Source organism: Aquila chrysaetos, chromosome 4 (genome assembly GCF_900496995.4).
Source record: "Aquila chrysaetos chrysaetos chromosome 4, bAquChr1.4, whole genome shotgun sequence".
NCBI lineage: Eukaryota > Metazoa > Chordata > Aves > Accipitriformes > Accipitridae > Aquila > Aquila chrysaetos.
This window is the reverse complement of record NC_044007.1, coordinates 24,686,291-24,703,941: the sequence shown is the minus strand read 5'-3', so window position 1 is coordinate 24,703,941 and position 17,651 is coordinate 24,686,291. Positions and strand designations below refer to the sequence as shown.

At 43.5% G+C, this 17,651-nt stretch overlaps 1 protein-coding gene across 2 annotated transcripts in view; it reads right to left on the bottom strand.

Moving 5' to 3' along the window:
• Positions 1-5,377: 5,377 nt before the first annotated feature.
• Positions 5,378-17,651, bottom strand: part of NIPAL2 (NIPA like domain containing 2) — a 52,085-nt gene continuing 39,811 nt past the window's right edge. The window contains exons 7-12 of one of the 2 annotated variants that reach the window (XR_003923176.2): positions 13,889-14,024; positions 11,437-11,525; positions 9,639-9,702; positions 8,205-8,299; positions 7,070-7,891; positions 5,378-7,022 (exon numbers count right to left, since the gene is read on the bottom strand). Coding sequence is in view for 1 of the 2 variants with exons in the window: in XM_030012808.2 (XP_029868668.1) it covers positions 7,797-7,891; positions 8,205-8,299; positions 9,639-9,702; positions 11,437-11,525; positions 13,889-14,024 (479 nt within the window). In the remaining variant the exon portion in view is untranslated. Of the gene's footprint in view, positions 7,892-8,204; positions 8,300-9,638; positions 9,703-11,436; positions 11,526-13,888; positions 14,025-17,651 lie in introns of both variants that reach the window. The other variant, XM_030012808.2, reaches the window with a different exon arrangement.

The following is a 17,651-nucleotide window of genomic DNA, read 5'->3' as shown; positions in this document are numbered from 1 at the left end:
AGCTGCGCCGTGCACCGGGCCAAGCTACAGCAGATGGGCTGCAGTTCGCTCCGCTCAAGGATATTTTTCATGTTATGTGTGGAAAAGAGCAGTAACCCTTGTTTGTTATATGAGGCCTTGTAGGACTTTGTTTGGAAAAAAGCCATTTTTGAGATAAAAAAAAGCCATTAAAAATGTGAGTCACTGTAATCACATTGAAAGTGCTCCAGCATGGCCTTTTATTTGCAAGGAATTCACTATTAAAAGCAGCTTTTTTTTTTTTAAATTAAGAATTCCACCACAAATTATCTCAGGCTAATTGAGGTGATATTACTGATCTGTTCATTTGAAATGACTAAGAGAAACCACCCCAAACACCTCAAAGCACTGAATTCAAACTATTCACAGTGCAAGGGTACCAGCAAAATAGCTGTGCCTGCTCTGTGGTGTAAGACGGGACCTTGGGCTGTAAATGCACCACAACATTCTCTCCAACACAACTGCATTTCAAAAGCTATATCCTCAGAAGGGCTGGGGGAGACTTGTCCCTTGTGCAAGGAGAAGAAGCAGAACCAGAAGCACAGGGTCCACCCAGAAGCAGAACCCCGTGGGGAGTCTTGGGCACCTCAGGGTGGGGACATCCATAGCCTGAGCAAATGGCTGACCACCTGAATGAGCCGAAGAGGCCAGGGCTGGCACACATATCCCGCTGCTCTTTGGGGTTTGGATGCCCCATTCAGCATTAGCAGGTGCTTGCTTCCTCTCGGAGGGGAGATGCCCAAACTGCTGCTTTCAAAACACAGCCTCACCGTGAGCCTGAGAGCAGCAAGGCGCAGAGGGAGCAGAAGCCTTTCTGTTGTATATGACAAATATCAGCATCTTTTCTCTCTGGTGCACCATCACCATCCTTGAGGAGAGACCAACTGACCTGGGCACGGTCTTCCCACACCCAGGCACCCCTCCCAGAGCCTATTTACTTACTGTACCTTAAACAGTCACTGAATGAGTCACCCTCCTCTCAAATCCGGGCTGAGCTCTCAAATCTCTCAGGCGCTGGAGAAAGGGCAGCTCTATGAGGTTGCTTACTACCACTGCCAGGTGCCAGCACATCTGGGCCAGAGGGTTTCGGGGTCTCCTGCTGTGCTGGGCCTCCAGGGGACCTCTGAGCAGGGGCACCTACTCCTTGGACCGTCACCAAACTCAGCAATGAGTCAGAAGTCAAATCGCTGAAAATAATTGAGGCTGCTGCATCTCTGGGCGTGCAAAACAGCTGCCGTTAAATTACCGTGTCAAAAGAGAAAGGGTAGGCACCTCCCAGGAGAGGTGTCAGGGCTGTGGCTGTGGGCAGAGGGGAAGCAGGGCACCTGAGCATGGAGCACTGGGTCTGGTCCAGTTCTGTGCTACTTCTTCAGTGCTGCTAGGATCCAATTTTTACTCTGTATTTGGCCAGTTGCAGACACTGGAAAAATGGAGAGAGCGCAGAAAACAACCACAGAAAACAATTTGAGGGCTGACAGAAATGTCTGATGGTGAGAGACTTAAAAGGTCCGTCTGTTTGGCTTAGCGAAAAGCCCAAGTCATCTTACTGTATTTTACTAGAGGGACTTACCGTGTGCTTTAAATCACTGGCAAAAGAAAAATAGCTGCAAGCTAAATCCAGACAAGTTAAAACAGACATAAGGCACAGTTCAAAAGCAAACAATGACTCATTGCTAGTACAAATTACTAATGGCATTGGTGGATCCTCTACTTTGACTAGTAGGAGAGGACAGGGTGTCTTCTTCTGTAGATGGGCCAAAGGGTTCACACAGAAGTGCTTGGAGGAGGTTGCCTGACTGGAGCTCTGCAGGAGGCCAGGCCAGATGACACTGAGCTGCCTTCTCATATCAGCAACCTGCCGTTATTCACACTGCTGCATGGAATCCTGCAGCACATCCACACACCCAGCATCCAGTCAGTATAGTCAGGACGTGTCTGTAAGTTAACTGTTAAATATTGTCTGGAAAAAATAAACACGTGGGTAGCTGCGATGCTTAGTAATAGTAAATCATGTTCCTCAGCTCCTTTCCCTTGTAAAACACAGAACAGCTGTTCTTGGAAAACTGAATAGATGCTCCAGTGCTTTGTTGTTGTGCTCTATTGCTGTACGATGTGTTACCAGCAGTAACCTTCAGTGACAGGTAAGAACTGCCTAATTAGCAGCCTCTGTGCCATGCAAGCTTTCTCTCTTACTCTTGGCTGAGGGCACTAGAGAGCATTAGACAGCATAAAGCTGTGGGCCTGGTACACATGCTATTGAAACTCAAGAAGAACATTTAAAATTTTTTTTAAATGGAGATGGAGAGAAAAGTCCTGATCTTGTGTTCATGCTGCTCTGGATTTATGCCCACCAGCTATCAAACAGAAGACAAATGACAGTGCTGTTCTTTCAACCAGTTTAATGATTCTGGCAAAAGACCTGGCAGCAGACTCCAAAGATTTCATCTAGGCAAGGCAATGCCTATTCCAAGAGTGGAAATCTCCAACTGGAGAGCTGGCAAGCATGTGTTTGTGCTGGAGGCTTAAATCAATCATTTCTATTTTTCCCAATGTGATCTAGCAAAGTACAGAAATTGGCTCCTTCATCAATGGCCACAGGCCACTTTTCATGTTTAAGGTATTAGTGCCATGGGCTACAGTGATACATTGACTGCATGTAAAACAGTCAGAACCACCTGTTTAATCATCCCTTTACAGTAGCTCTGCTTTGAAAACGGACAACAAATGCCTTGTTGACACTGTCAACAAGGAGTCCAGGAGACCACTGTATATTAGCGGTGCGCTGGATTCATTCCTCTGTGTTCATGCAAAACTCTCCTGCCACCACGATACATTTCTGATTCTGCTGCTGAACACCATCCCCCTCATCGTTACGTTGTGAACTGACACAAATTCCCCTGGCACCGATGCCTGAGTCCATTAGCAATCAAAACGCTACTGCAGGTTTATACTATTAAATGCACTTCCTCCCTCAAAGGCTTGGACAAACTTTAGGGGCCTAACTGCAAAACTGGGATTTAGATTAAATAAGAAGCCTACTCAGCAGCCACTAACTCTTTATTTAGGGTCTGATCTGTTGTGCCTCGAAGTCCCTGAGGTGCCAATAATTCCGCTTCTGTGGATATCCAAAACTGCCCTTGCCTACTCTGGTGGGAATCACAAAGTAAAGGGAACATAATCTAAGACTCTAGGTTTGCATAACTTCCTTGCAGGGCAGTGCTCTATAAACACTTCCCAGGTCATGGGAATGTCATGGCAGTACTGTATCTTCTTATCAGAGTAAGCCCGTGGTGTGTACCCGCCACACAGTCTAATTTCCCCACAGGGAGGACCTGGCAAGAGCTCTGCATGGGAGACAGTACATGCCAAAGAGGCACTGATACGAAGCTCAAGGCGTCCTTTTTAGCACGTTTCAAAAATACGTTTATATACAGCCCAAGGGGCCAGATCAGCTGTACGTGCTCTGAACAGATTTAACACATGACAAGAGGACAAGGATCCTTTCTAAATGGTCATGACTTCTTAATATGTAGTGATGTATTTGCCAGTGCTGCCTTATTGTATGTTATAACTGAATGGTTACTTCAGTCAAGGCGCTTGGAGGTGCCTCAACACATCTCCCAGCTTCAAAAGGTTGAAACATCTCCCATCTGCCAAGTGAATATCTTATTTCTTCTCTGCTTCTCTAGGCAAAGAACAGTCATCCTTCACTCCCAAATCAGTTTAAAAAAAAAATATAGCCAAACTAAAACAACATACAAAAATATATGGAATCACTATTTTTCACTGATGTCCCTAATTCTATCCCGGAACCCAGAAACACTGCAAACACAGGATTTCTCAAACTCCTAAGAATCCAGAGCGCTAAACATTTCTCTTTTGCTCCTGAAGTGGCCTCAGGTTGTATATCTTCCAGCTTGGCCCTCCAATAATAATTATGGTAATTAGCCCCTATCTCCTTTGGGCTAGTTGCTAACACAGTCCAGCTGACTTCTCCAGAAGGAATAAACAAACAAATTTAAACAAGAGAAAGGCCACCCAAGCCTCAGAGGACAGTAACAAAAGGGCAAACTGAAAGACAGCTCAGTCTAATCGCCTGCCCCCCAATGTTACCAGAGGCAACATTTTTCTCTGCGAGCAACCAACAATCCTGCATAAAGTGGGTTGGAAGGAGAGATTGCAAGGGGACACCATTTTGAGTTCAGAAGACTTTTCAGATGAACCTTCCAGCACTGTTTATGCACCTTATAGCAAACAGTCATTGGAAAGAAAAAAATCAGTCCTTAGAACAAGTTGTAGTCAGACATGTGCCCAGGCTTCTAGTTGACCTTAGGACACTCCTGGTGCCACGAGCTGCCTATCTCAGCCCCACGGGGAGCCACTCACTTAAAAGTGCTTCAAGAAGCTCATAACTGCTGCATTTGGGGCACGGTGATACATGAAGAGTGAGCTTAGTGGATGCTTGCTGTGTAGTGAAGCTCCTCAGAAGGAGAGAAATAATGTAATAGTTCCCCCTAAAGAAGAGGTCTCACTCCTTCTTGTCCTTTTCCCCTCCTTCCACCAAACACTCCAGTCAGCCTGATTGATTGATTGGCTCAGGTCAGAGAGCCAACCCAGCAAGGAGAAGCAAGCAGATGGTTTCTGCAGGGTGAGTGAGCTGAACTGGCTCACAGAGAGCCACAGGCCATGCGGGACCTCACAGCAGGGAAAAAGAGGATGAGACTTTTAGCAGCACTGAACCGTTCAAGCAGCTCACCAGGTGCATGAAACCACAGCTTCAAAGCACAGAAGCTCCAGCCCCCATAATGTCCAGCCTCTCTCCTTTGGTTTTAAGTGACCAGTGCCCTTACACACAAAACACGAGGCCACCAAAAGCTGGGCTGTAGCGAGGAGCAGGCAATAAGCCTGCCAGGTGAACACAAGGCCCCTTCCATGGGCAGAAATACAAATCCAGTTCAAAATTCATTTATATTTTGCCAGCTGAAACCATTTGGTAAATGCATCCTGATATTTTATGGCAAAAATTAAACAGCCTTGCTGTACTCCAGAGCTCCCATTTCCAGGCCCATGGCCAGTTAATACTTCATCTCTTACTGCAGCGTGACCAGCAGTGGAACAAGTGCTAAACGAGTCCTGCTGGTTCTGGTCTGTCAAAAATCCCAAGCTGGAGCCTGGGGGACCACGTGAGCTGCTGCCTGCCCACCACGCCTTCACATGGTTTGATTTCCTCAGATCCCATGGAGGATCTGTTCAAGAAAGTTCAGCCTGCAGGTGCAAGTTTTGCAGCTTATATCTGGCCTGCATTTTTGATGTCAGGAAAAACATCGCAAGAAAATAACTCATCATTAAAGAGAAGGGCTCCAGAGACTTTTTTGTATTCCAATGAAAAGGCTTTTCTTTGAACAGGCATTTGTCTGTGGTGTTTGCAACCTAAATATCTCAAGCAGAATCTGAAAATGACATTGATTAGAAGCTGATTCTTGAAACAAATCATGTCCCTTTCTTGGCAGAGCAGTAATGAATTCTCATCACTGAGTTTTTCCAATCTTGTAATACGTTAATTACTTGGAACATGCTCACATCTCAAAAACCATGTCAAATCACAACTTTTAATTACACATAATTCCTACCAATGTTTTGCTCCATAAATTAATTTCAATTACATTCAAGTTTAAATAAAACATTTTAACCCTTATAATTTTTGTATAAACCCATAGGAAGAAAAAAGGTGTTGTTCAAGTATAAATACAGTAGTTTAAAATAAATAATAACTTTTTTCACAAATCTTTACATTTGATTTCTTGCTTTAAAGAGAAAATCCTATACCTGGTAACCCTTATTACCTCCTCCGGCCCTCCTGAGCCATGGAAACATATTTCGGAAAGATGCCCAAGGCCAATCATTTAAAAAAGAAACAAAACCAAATCCTTTCACCCATTTGTTTCCCAGGTCACAGAATGAAAACCTGTAGGCCTCCTGTTTCCATCTTTAGCACACACTCTCACTTGAGACTTAGAAAGCGGCTCAAATTTGACCTGCAAAAGAAAGATAGAGGCATGCCCTTATTCCCTGGAGAAGGCATACGAAAAGAATGTGCTTTTTTTTATTTTAAGCTTTAGAAACTTGAACTCAAGCTGTAAGAGGGGAAAGGAAGGCCACAGCCAAGCAGCTGGTACAAGTAAGGTGCAGACACAGAGTCTTGTCCTGTGCCAGCTGGAAAATATCCACGATGGAAAACAGCTTCACAAGCCCCCCCCACGCCCTGGCTCCTGTGACATTGCTGCATAGGAAAAACTGCAGCTCTGAGTGTGCTTTGTAGGTTTTGAAATGAAACTGTCTTATGAATCTTCAGCTGTATCAATTTTAAAATGAAATAAACAATTATTTGAGGGAAAAAAAAGAGACCTCATTTCTTCATATTCCACTGAAAGAAAATTCAAATAGCCTGTGGCCCCTATCCATTACTGCAGATTAATTCAAACATAGAACAAGTATCTTGTCCAAGACATGAACACTTTTCAAGAGCACACTCACTTGTTTCTGCAGAGGAGGTGTCTGACCCCCACTGTGCTGCCTGAAGCAGATCAGTGCTACCAGGCAGGGGTAAGTGGACCCATAATGAATGTCCAGAAGAAGCTTTCTTGCCGGGAGGCTGGAACAGAGGGACAACGAGACCTCCCAGACCTGAACACAGAGCCTGTATTGCTATGGTTCCCATCACTGCTGGCTCTTGAAATCAATGTAGAGACACTACCATTTAATGAAGGAAAAGTTGTACTGTTACTATGACTCTTTGTGATCCTGTTTTTTACAGCCTTTCCTCATGCAGGATTACCAGCGGTTTAGGAAGGAGGCAGGAGTTGCCCCACTTTTTTTGGGGGGAGTATTTTTCCAAGGCACATGAAGGGTGGGAGCCTGGCTATCCCATTCCCTCTGGAGAACTTTGTACTTTCTTCACTAAAACCTTGTTTTCCTGAAAACAGAGGCTAAACCTATAACCTATACTAACAGATAGTATAAACCTATATAAACCTATATAACCTATATAAACCTATACTAACAGATAGTATAGCCCAGCCCAGTCCAGCCCAGTGCACAGGACTCTGCAGGGAGGTTGTAAAATGTCAATCGTGGCTCTCTAGCTCTGCCTTGGCTGGGCACCTCAAATGTGTGCTTGTACGCATGTGCCTATGTTTATGGCAATGCTCTCTTCCTTCCCCCTCCTCACACAAGTGTTTATTTCCTTGGAAGATAAGAGAATTAACCTGATGGCAGAAGATAATCAGGATTTTCCCTCTACTATACTGTATATACACACAGAGTTTTGACTTCTGAACAGGAAGGATCAGATTTTTAAAGGTATTGTACATATAGCAGAATACTTTGAAGTCAGTTATGAAAATTCTCTTCATTTCCCACCTTCATCTTTAAGCATCTACACAGATCTGAGGGGTTTCAAAGGGTAATTTTTATAATCCTGTTCTGTGCCTATTTGCATTTCAAGGCAATTAAGATTCTAAAAATATCCCCAAGAGGCATTGATACTAGGAGAATGTTCCATTTCGTTAATGGTTATTTAGTTTTTCTTAAGGCTTCCTTTATCTTCAGAACACACTTGGGACAACCATGGGATAAATTAAGTAGGATTAAACAATACTATGACTCATCAGCATACAGGAGTTCCACGTATACTTGAATAAGTCCAACAAAAAGGTGCTGCTGATCCTTGTTCCACTGGCGTTCCTCCTGTTAATTGGCATGTAAGGTGCTTTCTTTTTTCAGCTTTGGCTTTTCACCGAGTCGTCTTCATTATTCAAAGTGCCATAGCACGAACTGTGAGAATCTGGTTGTATTTTGCCTGTCAATTTTTGTCCTAAGGAAACAGGGTGAGAGAAGGGAAAAACAACAACTCTGTGAAGAATTTTAATAAAACAAATCCCCCACCAATCCATCATTTAAACATTCTTTGCTCTAGTAATCATTGTTTTCATTTGACTGGTTGTAACAATAGCTTGGAAAAACTCTGAAAAATTCTTTGAAAAATCTGTTGGGAACAGGAACAGAAATTAAGGGAACAGTATATTTATTAAATATGACTAGAGCACATTTGTGACTCAACTTTCCTAGGTCATCCCATTATCTGATATCTCATTTTTAAACAGAGACAGAAAAAAAGCCCTACTTACCAGGAATATGTCCACAGTCAATAAAAGGAATTTGTAAATGCTCCTCTTTTTTATTTCTTGCAATTACAAATACACCAAGGAAAGATAGGAGACACCTGCAAAATAACAGTGGCATAGTATCATTAGAAACAGTTCACTGCATCTGAGATGAGAATTTCTTTCCATGTTTCTTTTTCAAGGACTTCCAAACCCAAGCTGCTCAGTTTATAAAGAAACTTTTCCTCCTGGCAGCTCTATAAAATCATCTTGGGCTCCCTTTCAGTCTAGTTTTTGCCTCCTGAAGCTTTATTATCAGTTCCAAAGGCTCCACATGCAAAACTACACTTTCAGCAGTATATACCTAATCAAATGCCTGTAAGTGTGAGACCACAACATTTGATTCCCTGAGCAAATCTTCACAGAGCATCTAAGCAAGCATTCTAGCATTTGTAATTTCATTAACAACTCAGTCTAGCTGCAGACAATCAACATCTCTGTTGTTTTTCTCGTTTGACTGTGTGTCTCAGGGGCAAGTGGTAAGCCAGGAGCAATGAGAAACTGCTATGCTTGGATAAATCTTCTATCCGCTCTGTGTTGGACACACAACCACTAATTCCTGCCTGCCAAATACATGGGTTGAATTTTCTCATCTCCGTTTTTTGTCACTTTTCCTGCAGTCAGACAAGATAGAGGTTGTGTGCACCTACTCCAGTCCGACTGCAGAGGACAAAGACATCTGTAGCTATCAGACCCGTTTATTTGACAGCACTGTGGCAAGACACCTCCAGCAGTTCTGGGAGATGCTTTTAACCATCTCACGCCCATCATCAAGTAACTGTCACCTGTCTCTGGAGTTCTTACAGTGCTGGTAGTCAGTAGAAGATTTCTGTTCTCACAACACCTAGGTCCTTCTTCAAACATTTATTGTTAACAGCTTCTTAGCATGCTCTGAACTTTTCTGCAGGCATGGTGTGTCTTTCTCAGCACAGGAAGATGGGGGAGAGATTTATAGTACTGCCTCGTAGGGAAGCAATTAATATAATTGCCCACTCCTAGTGGCAGCAAAGACCAGCCGGACATGCAAATGGAAGGTAACATGGGAGGAGATTTCTTGCAGTTGTAAAAGCACCCCCTATAACATGATCTTTGGTGGAGAGCAGTGGTTTCTCTTTCCTGCTGGAGGAACACATGCTGCTGGTTTTTCATTCCATCATGAGATTAGTAGTTCATAAGTGTCCTACATTTTTACATATTTGGATTCAAAACCAGGCCTCCAAACTCCCAAAGCACAGACATCAATCTTTCCTTTAATGGTTTTTTTATCCTACTATAATGGCTATTCCATAATACTTTAATAACAAGACGGGTTTCTTCTTACTGAGAAAAGAAGGGATTCTACAAGGCAATGCTGTTTCAGTACAAACGTTAGTGCAGATTTTAGGCCGATACACTTACCCGAACAGAAACATGAACACACTCAGCAAAGCTGCACTTTGGAATTCCCGATAAAATATGACCCCTGGAATGTGACAGAAACAAGAATTGCAGATCTTGACTGGCTTCCAAGTGATATGAATTACAGCTGGGAGGGTCAGGAGCAGTGTCATGCTCAAATGGAGCAAAAAAATCCCAAATAAGGTATTAATGCACATTGTGATGGGTTCACTTTATGTGCCCATATTCCAATATCTAGGTTTTCTCAAGATACTGCATGGGACTGGAGAAGATTTAGTCTATCAATCAGGTTGAAGCATGTGCTGTGTTAGTAACTGCACAGCTGCAGGTATTTTTTGCATTGTCAGCAGCAGGTTTTATGCAGGTCAAACTCAAGGTCTTATTCACAAGCAGAGTCATGCCAATATAGCTAACAGGTTCTTGATGGATTTAGTTAAGCCACTCCAACAGACCATGTGGACATCTTAACTCCAATTGGGAACAGGTTTCTGATAACTAGCTGTGTCCCTGATGTTTACACCAAGTTAAGGGCTCCAGCAGCCAAGTTTGCCAAATCTTTCTGGCTGAAGGGATCACTAGCTCTTTCTGGTCACCCCTCTTCCAGGAATTAGCACCTCTGCAGTGGAGGTGACAGAACCAGATGTGTATCTGGATCTCAGCTGCCCCAGTTCACAGCCAAGTATATTAGCTTTAAACCACCGATGAGCATAGTTCTGCTTAGAAACGCCAGAGTGTGAACCAGCACAGCTGAAGTGTGACTGTATCTTCAAAGGCTGTAACTGGGGATGGGGGAATCATGAGATAAGGTCCCTTCTATGAGCACCCCAGCAAGATTCAGCAGAGGTTGTTCTTCTAAGCCCTACGCCGGTTTAACTAACCTGGTGCAAATGCATGTGTATCCAGTCTCAAAGCTATTAAGCCATTCCTGAATAGGTACTTGATCTTTTAAGAAGGCACAAGGCCAAATTCCCCATATGGTCACAAGAACACAACCCCTTTTTGGCACAAGTCTCCTCTCAGTCACAAAGTGTAGGTCTCTTCTAACACAGGTGCTGAGGCAATCTGTGCGTGAAGCTAACTCCCCTTCTCATTAATGGCAGCTCTGCATGAGAAACTCCTGCACAGCAATGACAGGAAAGCCCCCAGTGTGTGTTAAAATGAGTCATAAATGTTCTAACAACATGATCATTTTGGCTCATTGCTGATACAGCATCTTAGTCGTCCTCCCTGCTCATGTTCTTATGCTGTGCTCCATTTCCAAGATTTGCAGTCCCTCTTTAACAATGCTGAGTTCAAAGTTCTCACCCAGAATAAAATGTTAAATGCTTAAAAAGTCTTTGGAGTCATTTTATTTCCTTCACTTAACCTAGAATTCCACCTTCTGAAACAGAATATACACTAACTACTACGAAGCACAGCTGGTTGTCATTTGAGTAGTTTGCCAGGCTGTTAAAATTACTCTACCAGTTCGGATATGGAGAGGGTGGTGTCCACATGGTAAATGCATTTACTAGATGTCAAGATGAGGCTAGGATAAATACAGGTACTTCTAGTAAGCCAGCAAGGCACAGTAAACTGTACATGTCAATTCTGGAAATGCTAGAATTTGATTATTTTTATTTTGCTTCAAAAGTTGTGAACTTATTCATTTTTCAGAACTTAAACACCTGTCACTTAGGAAAAACTTCTTTTTGTAAAGACAAACATGACTGGTTTGTGTTCCTGTTCACAGGCAGTAATTCTTGAAAACCTGTTGTTTAGAAAATCATTCTGTAGAGCCAGAAGGCCAGAAACAAACCTGAAATGATGGCACTGGTGGTGAAGAACACAAAATTAATGGGCACAACTGCTGTCACTTCATGCAGATGCATTGCTTGATTCAAGAACCTGGAAGATAAGCGTTATTGCACCTCAGGCCTACAGGAGGTTCATTGCACTTTAAGTCAGATTAAACCACTTTATGTCAATTTAACAGTAAGTGTGACCATTTCTTACCACAATAGCAAGTAGCCCTGGACAGATGCATATGTGTAGTGAATTTACCTTCTGCTTTTGACTATGCAGAGTACAAACAAATAGGCAAAAGCAAGAAGGTTGGCATGGATTCTTCTGGCCATAGTCTGTCATTGGAGAGTCTTTTGAAGCACCATTGGAAAAATTTTGACTGCCACAGAAAAGGGAGGAATGCTAGGGTATTACTGCTTATGGTCTGCATTGGTTCTTGGAAGCAGTGCTGCCTGCGAGCAGCCAGGAACAAGCTGCTCTAATTTAAACAGTTTGTGTAAGGGTATATGCCCAGCATGGACATGAACACGCGAGTTCTCGTAGGAACTGTTTCAGTTCACTGAAGTCCACATTGCTGCTACTGCTCAATCCAACTTGGCTAAAACACATATTTGTATGTTTATGCATGCAATCATACTCTAGACACACTCTGTCCTGCAGGGAAAGTCAAGGAAGGTGGCTCCAAGCCTGTGCTCCTTGGGTTGGAAACTCTCTGCTGTGCTCCTCAGAAAGGCAACACAAACCATCACCAGAATCATGAGCAAGAGTGTGCAGGAGCATATACTGCACACAAACCTGCAGGACTGAGACACTGGCCATGGAGCAGCCTGCACAGTCTGCATCAGCGGTTGAAAAAGGCAAAGCAATGAATCCGCTTGTATGGAGACCACAGCTATCAACATTTACCCATAGGGTGATGAATCATGAGTGTGAACTCTCAAATGCACCGGCAGATACTCTGTTATGTGAACGGTGCATTTCAGACCGAAAGAGAAAAATCAGGAGGCTGCAGAGTGTATTCAAAACCTATAAAAAGAAGCACGCTTAAATGTTTCACTGGTACAATATATGTGCACAGTAAAAATCCAAGCTTGGATCTGTTTTAGCCATTAAAGTAATTGCATGGTTATTTTAGCAACTGTTGAACAGTCTCCATGGTGCTTTAAAAATAAAGAAATCCTACATATCCACAGGATAGTCAGGATTTTGAAGTCATTGAAAACACCTCATTATTTTCTCCCATTTGCAACAAACTTGGTCACAGGGACTAAAACAGTGATACCAAGGCCCAGCATTGAATCCAGGAGGATGTTGCAGCACAAGCTGTTCTGAGCTAACACACAACAGTCAAATAAAATCAGAGAGGAAACAAATAAAATGAAAAATTTAGACTGACAGCACTGTCTCCATTAGAAAATGTGTCCAAGAGAGAAGAAAGAGACACTGAGCCCAGGGAATGAAATGGGCACATTTCACTTCTGTTTTAATTTTGACCCAGCAGAAGAAAGAAAGAAAAAACTGGCAAGAAGGAGAGGTTAATTCAGCAGCTTCCTATTTACCAAGCTTTTATTTCCTATTTTAAATGCCCTGAGCTGTTCTCCCAGCAAAGACAAGCTGCATGTAAATCACTCTATAATCTGTTACAGGGGAGTTCCTCAGTCAGCCATGGAGAGTCACTGCATAATAATGCATGGACTTTCTGATTCCACATGGGAATGGTATGTTCTGCCACGAGAAAGCTGGGTTGGCTCTTCTACAGGAAAATAATAATGCAAGTAAACACTCAGACTCACACTGGAGCAGTCTAGATGAGATTACTGAATGATGCTATCAGCACCTGAAGCAGAGGGACCAGCATAAAGGGAATGGACTCTGTTCACCTGCAAGCCGTATTTTACCATGCTGCCACCCCCAGCAATCTGCAAAGGCAGCATAAAACAATCACTTAACAGGCCAGAGGCCATCGGGAAAAGCTTGGTTGTCCCCTGCATGCCAAAAGTTAACTATTTCCTAAAAAGGTACAGGCATACAGGGTAGCAAAGTGCAACATGCAGATTTACCAGAGACAGGGAGAAAGTTGGGATAAACTCTCTTCTTCAGTCTGACTAGTGACATAAGCTAGGGAAAAGAGAATCATAATGAGGGTAAATGTGGCCATTTGATTATTCACCGATGAAGGTTTTAATGAGTTCAAGACCTGTGCCAAAACTAGAGGAAAATTTAGGAAGACCTTGTATAAGGTAATAATGAGAGGAGGTAGCATCTATAATAGTCAATTATAAACTGAGAAATTAAGCCTAAATAAGCAATACAGTCAGCTGTAGGCAATTCATGCATCTGTCAAGGCTCTGCTAGGAATTTGTTGCCTTTAAGTGCAACTTGTATCTGGAGTCGATATCAGTACTGAATAAAACTGACAGATAAAATGTGTACAAAGGTTAGGTGATAAGTAGAATCTCACTTACTTGACTTGGAAAGCACAAGAAGTTGCCATTAAAACAATCATGATATAGAAAACAGGATAAGTTAGCTGCATTTTCCCCTTCACAGAGAGTGTTATCATGCTGGCCACAGCCTTTACAGCAATGACAGTCAGCGATGCTGAAAGGGAAAGGGAGAGATTAGCAGGGCAGGATTCACAGCAGTGACTTCAGAGCATCAGTGAGGGAGGACAAGGTGCCAGGTCAAAGCCACAGGTCTGATTGCCTAAAAAGACACTCAGGTAGGATTTGGGCATCTAAAACCAAGTGTGTGATTTTATAAACGCTTGCTAAGCTACTGTCTAAACTCAGAGTGGCCTTAGCTCCATGTGTGCTTTGTGTTTTGCTTTTAAGTTCTTGTAGCACTGAGGTCTGCAACCCTGCATCCACCCAAAGTTTCCCCATTTTCAACAGAGTAGCTGAAGTTAGAGTCAGATGAAATCTTGCAAGGTACGACGTGTGTGTGGCAGGGGGAGGGGCTGAGCTCAGGGTGAGGAAAGAACTGGATCCATTTCCCACTGCTGGGCATATGCCCTAAACACTGGACTACCAGTCAGACGTGGTACAACAGCCTCCACATCTTCCAGACAGACTGTATTTAGCTCCAGCTGCTAATTTGGACCCCATGTTGCATTATTCAGGAGAGGTCTGAGAGGTCTCATTATCTGTTCAAAGCAGCTGGGACACCTCCTAATAGCCTGCATGTGAGACTGGCAGCCTAAAATAACTCCTCACCCTCAGGATTTCTGTGCTGAGACAGGAGGTGGCCAAAGCTGGCCAAAGCTGACTTCTGGGATCACCTCCCAAAGCACCTAACTCTCCCCATGGGTTATGTATAGGGAGCAGACAACCAACACAGAGGTCTGCATTTTGTTTCAGGGGCCAGGCTCTTAAGATCGTTTACTGGATTTAGCCCACAGAATAGAATATTTCGGTAGTGTGTTTTCAATCCATTTAGTCGCTGTCATTGCATCACCACAAACAAATCTAAGACAGCAGGCAACGGTTTTAATACATGTCGCCAATTCAGAGAAGTCTTGCAATACACATCTTTTAGAAAAGGGGCTGACAGTTCAGCTAAGAGTTACTTTAGATTTCCTTTTGGAGTGTGCTCTTGGTTTGTTGAAGCTAACCCAAGTAGGGTCTGATTACTGCAAATAAAATGTAACAAATTCAAAAGAAACTAAAAAATGATAAGAAGAGTCAGGGTGCAGAGATGACCTTTGAAGAAAGGTAATTAATCGTCAGGAGCACCGTCCCCCAGCTGGGATCCAGTTCCACCCTCTTCCAGAGCTGAGAAGTGTTGGATTTCGGTGGTCTGATTCATCCTCCCATAACTGCAAAATTCAGATTGGCAAGGAGAGCTGCACTGTGCAGAATGTTCAGGCCAAGGGTTGGGAGAAAATGTGGGGGAAGAAGAATGAATTCAGGTCTGTGGTTTTGATTGCAAGCATTTTTCTTATAACAAGTCCAAAAGTTCAGGGGGAGTTTAAGAGTTGCATACATCTTGTGATGACCCCGTTCACCATCATGAAATTCACTGTTTTCATGACAACCTTTTCACCAAGTACTTCACTTTTTGCTCTGTAATGGAAATAGGTGGAGTGGTTTAACAAACACAGCAGTAAAACTGAGCAGAGGAGATCAAATGCTGGCCTGCAGTGGTGCTAATGGTGTCATAAAGAGCCAAAAAATACACTCAAGCCCCAACGAGCAACCTACATGAAAATTGAGATTTGCATTCTTAACATGGGGGAGTTATTCTTTTAAAAGAACACTTACAGGTAAAAATTAGTAGTTTGAATTGTCCAACTAAAGGTAAAGATTGCTGAAAAATTGTTTCCCATGAAAGGGCAGTTTCCATCTCTTATAATTTTAACAAACCAGAAAAGAAATCATCAGGGTTTGGGTGTTAGTTTTTTTGGTTGGTTGGTTGTTTCGTTTGGGTTTTTTGAAAAGTGGAATGATCTTTTTAGTTAAAGTAGCCCTGGAATAAGTTTCAAAACCTAGGAAATGGTTTTACTATCTCTGATAGAACGACACCCCCCAAGGCTAGTGTGACAAATGATGTCACTTTCCAGCTGTTAGGGCAGGAAACTCAGAAATCCCACTTTAATCTGAAATATTTCCCCCCAAACTTATGATAACTCCCAGTATATGCATGAGGTAAGATAATTCTCACCAAATGAATTTGCAGAGTTGTACTAAGCAAAACGTTTGCAGATTTTACGATCACCTCTATTTTCTTCATAATGGAAGTACCTCTCATATCCAGTGAAACACAAAGGCTGCCCCCTCTTTAAAGAAACCTTTCTACGTTTAATTTATATCTGTACGAACCCTCCACCAGGAATGTATCTGTGCAGATATTGGAAAAGGCAGAAATCCACAAGCTGCCACCAAGACCCCAAGCCTCAACTACCCCTCCCACAGCCAGGGCCCTCTGGGGGCAGTGCACGTGTCAGACAGCTGGGAGCAAAGCTGCTGGGCCCTCTCTCAGCCCCCCCATCACTTTGCTCAGCAGAAAGGTCAGAGACCAAGCAGAAGGCTCAAAGTGTAGCTTTGTGGGGACTGCCAGGCAGCAGGACAGCTGCAGGAACTGGAGCCAGCCACAGCTCTGGGTTTCCTGCTTGAGGGAAATGTCAGTATTTCAAAAGTTCCCATGGACCAGGATTTGTTTGTTTGTGTCTTTTTTAACAGAGCAGAAATAATGACACATTTTTCCTCAAGCTGCATATGCTCACCAAAACCTCAGCAGCCACCAGCTGCAATTGTATTTTTGGTTGATTGCAGCCTGACCACCAAACTGCAGTTAGTGCCTGCTGGGGCACGGGTTTGCAGCCCTGCTGCTGTTCAGCAGCTCCACGCGTCCTTTTGGCACTGGTGGCATCAGGGCTGGCAGGCTCCACAGCAAAGTAAGCACGCAAGGCTATGCAGCCCAACAGCCCAGGTCTCCCAGAACCATGTGTTGACCTTGCTTCGGGCAACCATCACGGTGGGTCTGCCCAGAAGTGCAGCAGTCAATTGTAGAAGCCCATCTGGGGATCTTCAGGTTTCCAGCTACGCAACAAGGAGGCTGGACCCCCTCATCGCTCAGGAGCGTGCAGTGCTTCACGCTCCTCATGGCAGGGTTGGAAGCTGCAGAGCAGCTCAGGTGAGCTCTGCCAAAGCTCCTAGGCTCTGTGCTAGGAGCTGGGGAATGGCTGGACTCACACTTCACTCCTCCAAACCAAGAGCAGGTGAACAGTTAGACCTAAGGTTTTGGGGGCTTTTCCATCTCTGCCTCGTGCAGGGAGCATGGAAATCCTTCAAGGCTTCTGCAGAGGTACAGAACCTAATGTTCCTAGCACTGGGAAACTTAAATGGGAAGACTGTCCCAAAAAGCACCGTTCACTTTATCCAAAGAAATGTGGTGTCCCATCAGGGTTTCATGGAGAAGTGACAAGAGAAGGACAGGAGAAGACACAGGGCGGTGACAAATTCTTAACATACTCCTGCAAGTGGTAAAGCTTTAGAGATAGCCTCCTGACATTTTTCAAAACTGATTCAAGTTTAACTTTCCTGAAAGCTGCCTGATAAAATGATCTCCCTTGTTTCCCTGGGCATTGATTGTGGCAACATTAATCAGAAGGCAAACTTCAGTGACTCACTGAGTTTTTGTTATGCTTCTAGAAAGGTGGTAAAGTATGAAATGTTGCATATGCAAACAGGCATAGATAGTTCGAAGTAAAAGTTCCCATACAGTCAC